This window comes from Apium graveolens, chromosome 4 (genome assembly GCF_009905375.1).
Source record: "Apium graveolens cultivar Ventura chromosome 4, ASM990537v1, whole genome shotgun sequence".
Taxonomy (NCBI): Eukaryota; Viridiplantae; Streptophyta; class Magnoliopsida; order Apiales; family Apiaceae; genus Apium; species Apium graveolens.
Window position 1 is genome coordinate 126,828,619 of NC_133650.1, and position 6,276 is coordinate 126,834,894.

Here is a 6,276-nt window from a genome sequence, read left to right on the forward strand (position 1 = left end):
AGCCAGTACTTTTATTGTTTGACAGTGTGTTTCAAATTTTCATCCAGAGAGTAAATGTTGGTTTGTACATAAGTTTCTTTTACGCCTGCATCGAATTAAAATGGTACATATATCAAACTATATGTGAATGAATAAGCATTTGTTGGTTGTACTAAGAGTAGAGTGCTGGTTTAAGTCAAGGGTCTTAATGAAGAATATACGTACATACATGTAAATGCAAATGCAAAAAGAGAGAGCGGAGGAACAAAAGTAAAAGATGAGGTCTTTCTCATGCACGGATCCCAAGAGAATGCAGGATGGATACCCAGCATTTCTTGCTGGAACTCATTCTTTTTGTTTTGTTTAAAGGGACTTGCTTTCTTCTATTTACATACCTTTTCAGACTTTCTTGAAAATTAAAAGAGTGCATTGATTTATCTATTCATTCAGTGACTAAGTTGGATTTTGTCTTAAGATCATGCTTAGATTTGTTTCAGCCTAGCTACTGAACAAAATAACAGTCTCTAGCTACTTTTCAAAATGGAGGGGAGAAAAAAAGTTTTTTTTTTTTATGGATATATATGATGATTAGTTTATTAGTTTCCCAATCATTGAGTTGCCTTGCACCAAGATAAGTAAAAAAGACACACACTTGCTAGCTAAACTTCAAATATTTCTCTTCATCTTTTTCCTTCTTTGTGAGTGTGAAAATGAGTAATGATACAAGACTTAATAGCAAAAACAGTAACAACTGGTTAGATTTTTCACTCTCCCCAGACCACATGACCAACAACATGGAGCCTCATTCAGACCCTCCTCAACATTCTACCTCTACTTCACCAGTTCAAACAAGCTCAACTTCTTTTACTCACCATCCTCATTTTAACTACCCAAATTTATACTATGGTGTTGGAGGTGAAAATGGTGGTTATATTTACTCTCCTCAGTCTGTCATGCCACTCAAATCTGATGGATCACTCTACATAATGGAAGCCCTGTACAGGTCTCAACCACAAGGTTAGTAGTCATTTGCAAGTTCCTTTCTTTATTTATTTTTTTCTTTCTGTTTTCAGATGTAGATATTTGTTTAGCTGTGACTTGTGAGATGAAATTATTAACTTCAGGACCCATATTTTCTGACCAACATTTGTACATTTGAGTTAGGTATGGTAACTTCATCAACCCCAAAACTTGAAGACTTTTTTGGTGGATCAACAATGGGGTCCCATCACTATGAAACCAGCAATGACAACAGTGCAGCAATGGCTTTAAGCTTGGATAGTATGTATTACCAGCATAACCAAGCACAAAATGTTCCATATAACAGCCAACATCTCTTAAACCTTCGTCAACACAACTCTAGTCAGCAGATTCAAGTCCAGCATTACCCTGATTACTCATCATATGGAGGTCAAGAGCTGTACCAGACACCGCAAGTCGAAAACAAACAAGCCTATCTGTCCCATGATCAAAAGAGTACTAGTATGAAGAATTGGAGGTCTTCTAGTCAATACCAAACTAGTCATGCAGTGGAGCAGAAGATGGTTGAGTGTATAAGTGCTGATAATGGAGTGGAATCAGGTTCTGTTAATGGGGAAGGTTATAGAAATGTTCAATCTTTGAGCTTGTCTATGAGTCCTGCTTTGCAGTCAAGCAGCTGTGTTGGTTCACAACAAATCTCATCTGCAGTAGCTGATTGTTTGGTCATTGATTCAAAGAAAAGAGGGTCTGGAAAGGTGGATCAGAAGCAGGTTGTTCATAGAAAGTCCATAGATACATTTGGCCAAAGAACCTCACAGTATAGAGGTGTTACAAGGTATATTCTTTAACTGTTGCTTTTCAGTCTATATAGTCTTTTCTTATTATACATTAGTCCTCGATGTTGATAGTATGTTTCCAATAAATTTCAAATCAAACACTTTTCCTAATTTGTTTTGTTTTTAATTATAGCAAGATATTCTTATTTATTCTTTGGCCATATCATGCTTAGTTAACCATCTCTTTGTCTAGCAGTAAATGTATCTAAATCATGTACTTAGTCAATTTATATGTTTCTTTAGACATAGATGGACTGGCAGATATGAAGCACATTTATGGGACAATAGTTGCAAGAAAGAAGGACAAAGCAGGAAAGGAAGGCAAGGTTAGGGGTTAGCAATTAAACATTATGATCCCTCTACTTACAAGTTGTATCTGCAAGTAATTGGTATGTTTTAATCACTTAAATAACGTTTTTATTGCGGGTTTTTTCCATGGCTCATTGTCGCTGGTTTGCGGTTTCAATCAAATTTAGTGTACCTGGGTAAGCCTTTTCCCGAGAAAACTAAGTTTGCAGCTGATCATTCTCTCAACTCAGAAACAAGTCATTGCTAACAAAAGTGGAAATTTCAGGTGGTTATGACATGGAAGAGAAAGCTGCAAGAGCTTATGATTCAGCGGCACTCAAGTACTGGGGAGCTTCAACTCATATTAATTTTCCGGTAATGCTAGTTATTACGAGGTGGTAGTTACAACTATACCAAAACTTTCGGATGTTAAGAGAAGAGGTCGACTGGATCACATATATCTTAATAAAAAGGAATTTATTTTGAAGTAAACAAGTTAGTTAGAATTCTCTACTTAAGTTGTTTTCCCACAAATAACTGTTTGTTAATAATGTTGCAGTTGGAAAATTATAGTCAAGAACTTGAAACCATGAAGAATATGACCAGGCAGGAGTATGTCGCTCACTTAAGAAGGTGCAGTTCCACCTATGCTTAAATTATAATTTGACCTTCTTTGTCATTGTCCATTATATTGATGTCCTAGTATATTTTGCAGGAAAAGCAGTGGCTTCTCTAGGGGAGCTTCTATGTACAGAGGAGTGACAAGGTCTTAATGTTCTGCTTATTCCTAATCTAAACATGTGAATATTGAAATAACTGTTGTTTTGAATCTTGATTTTCTGTTTTTCACTTTAGCAGACACCATCAACATGGTCGATGGCAAGCTCGGATCGGTCGAGTAGCAGGAAACAAGGACCTTTATCTTGGGACATTTAGTAAGTTTTTTCATCATTTATTCACTTTTTCATTACTGTGTGAATCTATCAGACTAATGAGATTTTCTATATATTTATTGTATCATTTTATTATTTAAAAAGATTAAGCCACAACAAACTTTCAAGGCCTTAAGAAGGTGATTAATAAAGTGTTAAAGACACTGTTATTAGACCACTTTAAAATGCCGCTCTTCATACTCTAATATTACTAGTTTACAAAACTGATTGTTCTGGTTGGTTGAATCAAACTATTGCAGGCACCCAAGAGGAAGCAGCTGAGGCATATGATGTAGCGGCAATTAAATTTCGTGGTACAAATGCTGTTACAAACTTTGACATCTCAAGGTACGACGTGGAACGTATCATGGCAAGCAATACTCTACTTGCTGGAGAACTTGCAAGGCGAAATAAGGAGGTTAGCTTGGCTATTGAGGGCCCGAACCAGAACTGTTTTGGTCATAATCATAATAGTGAATTATGCATTTCCTCAAAGCAGAATAATGTAAGCTCTATATCTGACTGGAAAATGGCACTAAATCATGCCTTGCCTAACAAAAGACCAGTTGGTACCGAAGATTATTACACGGCCCAAGCTTATTCAGTGGCCAGACATGATTTGCTACAAATTGGAATCAATACAGTGAGCTCAGTTCCCGAAGAGGCCTCCAAAATCTGCACTCCTCATTTGTCTAATGCCTCTTCATTAGTCACTAGCCTAAGTAGCTCAAGAGAATGCAGCCCTGATAAAAACAATGATGTTCCACTTCTGAGAATGCCCACATCAGCAACTAAGCTTCTGAATGCTTCTACAAATGCTGGTTCTTGGATATCAACACCCCAATTGGGTCCTCATGTGCCTGTTTTTGCTGCATGGACAGATGCATGACAATATGTTTTGTTAGAGAAGTTCTGAATTATTATAAAGATTGAAGAATATGTAATTGGTAAACAACAGTGTCAATGGGGTAGGTGGGACCTGCAAACTGCAATTTATAACAGTTTCCAAATTTTCAATTCTAAACTCTTTTCTTGAATTATGAAGATCTTGAAATATTGGTGGCAGCAGGTAGGGAAAACTGATGATTAAAGTTAATCTTAATGGCTTCATTATGTTTTATTTCTGGATTTGTCAGCTTTGTTTCTATTTTACTTTCTAATCAGAATTGAGTCACTATTTACTTTTTAACTCTAATAATTTGCCTTTGGCTTTTATATGTCCGGTACGTACACCAACTTAGCATTTTCTAATAATGCAAATGCAAAGCTGGTCTTTGTAGGTAGTCTTTGACCGCTTTCCGTATAGGTAAATTTCTACTTCCTGCTGTTATATATTTCCTATTTTAACTTCTGATACTATTTATAGTTAGCTATTGATTATTAATTTATATCTAATTTATAAGATCAAATATAGTCATGAGTGATATTATTGAATTTGTATTTATGACTATTTTAACACAATGCAATTTTTATATTTAATACTAATACGAAATTAAAAATATTAACAATCAAAAGTGTATATTGACAAACGTGTATAACACAAATAGAAAACTTTTATCCCCTAGCTATTTTATCCCCTAACTTCATTTTCTACGGCCAAAGGCTATATTTTTTGCATAGAGAAAGAAATTCAATGGTATGAAAAATATTAATGTGTAATTACATAAATTATCTAAATTTATAATTTTCAGTGATTATAGTATATTCACGGGTATATACAAGAAAAACCAAACTAACAATGTAGGTTGTTTTTGGATTATTTTTATCTTGAAGCAGCTAAGTCAAAAGAAATATTACAATCTAGTCAACGAGATCATACTTAATTTGGATTAGTAGTTTGGAAAATTACACTACATATCAGTAAACCATCATTACAAAATATAAATCCTATGTAGCTTTATAAAAGGGTGATAAACGACATTCCATTTCCGTCGATCATACAAAATAAGAGGTTTATATGAGGACGCACTAAAAGGTCTTTATTAGGTTTGATGTGGTATCCTGATAGTTGTATTAATAGGGATCCTATTAATAGGGATCCATAATTGGTGATGTTAAGGTTAATCATTGCCCACATTTCTTAACTTTTTAAAATTAAGTAATGATGATGATGTGATCTGATATAGGGGCAAGCAATACAAACTGTTGCCTTGCCTATAAACAGTTTTCAGCCGACACTCAATATAATGATTCAGGGTATCGATATTAACTTATTTATTACTCCAGATTTGAACGTCTCCACGACAATTAACTTAAGATGTTTTTGAAAAAAATCGAAATTTGAAATTTGATGCGAAAAAAAAAATTGAAAAATCAATTCGGAAAAAAATCTGGCTTAATTTGGGACGGTCCATGAATCTTAAATAGATCTTTTTTTAAAAATTCAGCCCAGCCTGAAACTCGAAAATTCAGATAAAATTCCGGATTTAACAAAGCCCGGATAAAAGTCCCGATTTTAAAAAATCGGATAAAAGCCCGGTTCAGCTCAGATTAAAATTTGGGTATTTTGAAAAACCCGATTAAAAAACCGATTTTTTATATAAAATTTAAAAATATACAATATTTTTTATATTTTTAAAAAAATATATTATAATATTAGAAACAATTAAGTTATATATGATTATTTATCGATTTATTTCGTTAAACTTTTCTGTTTTTTCATCAAATTAAAAGGTATAAAAGATAATTACTAAATTAGTTGTAATTGTAACCAAATTTTATTATTGTAAAATGCAAATAATGTCATGTTTAAATTTATAAATTTAGATTATATAGTCTGTGACTATACAAAATGTATTAATTAGGCAGTCTAGGGCATCAAAAATGCATACAGAGGAATAACAACTAACAAACTTGTGTTTGACACTAATAACTAGCTGACTATACCAGATTTTGGATAATACAAATTGTTGTATGTAATAACTTGAATTTTTGAGACCTTGTAAACGTTTGATGAATAATAACTCTGGAAATCGGAGAAAACTTTTTAGCACACACTATGTTGTGCATGGGAAAATGAGTTTTCGAGTCGATAACAGGATTATACGTACCAAATAAGTGTATGTAAATGCGATTAGTTTTCGAAGAAAAGGAACTTTGAAAAACGACCGTATCTACGAACCATCAAGTAATACGAGAATCATGATAAAATTAAAAATCTAAAATCCTACAAATTCAAACCCAAGTACGAGGTTTCAAAACGTAAAGGACGTATAAGGAAGGATTTACCCCGCGAACCGTTTACGAAAGTTTATTACGAA

At 33.7% G+C, this 6,276-nt stretch overlaps 1 protein-coding gene across 1 annotated transcript; it reads left to right on the forward strand.

Annotated features, from left to right (window-relative positions):
• Positions 1–585: 585 nt before the first annotated feature.
• LOC141719591 (AP2-like ethylene-responsive transcription factor ANT) lies at positions 586–4,070 on the forward strand. The gene is made up of 9 exons (XM_074521966.1): positions 586–996; positions 1,144–1,795; positions 2,040–2,122; positions 2,273–2,281; positions 2,371–2,459; positions 2,644–2,717; positions 2,800–2,850; positions 2,943–3,019; positions 3,277–4,070. The coding sequence occupies exons 1-9, from the start codon at positions 690–692 to the stop codon at positions 3,903–3,905; spliced, it is 1,971 nt and encodes a 656-aa protein (XP_074378067.1). The 5' UTR covers positions 586–689; the 3' UTR covers positions 3,906–4,070.
• Positions 4,071–6,276: the final 2,206 nt, after the last annotated feature.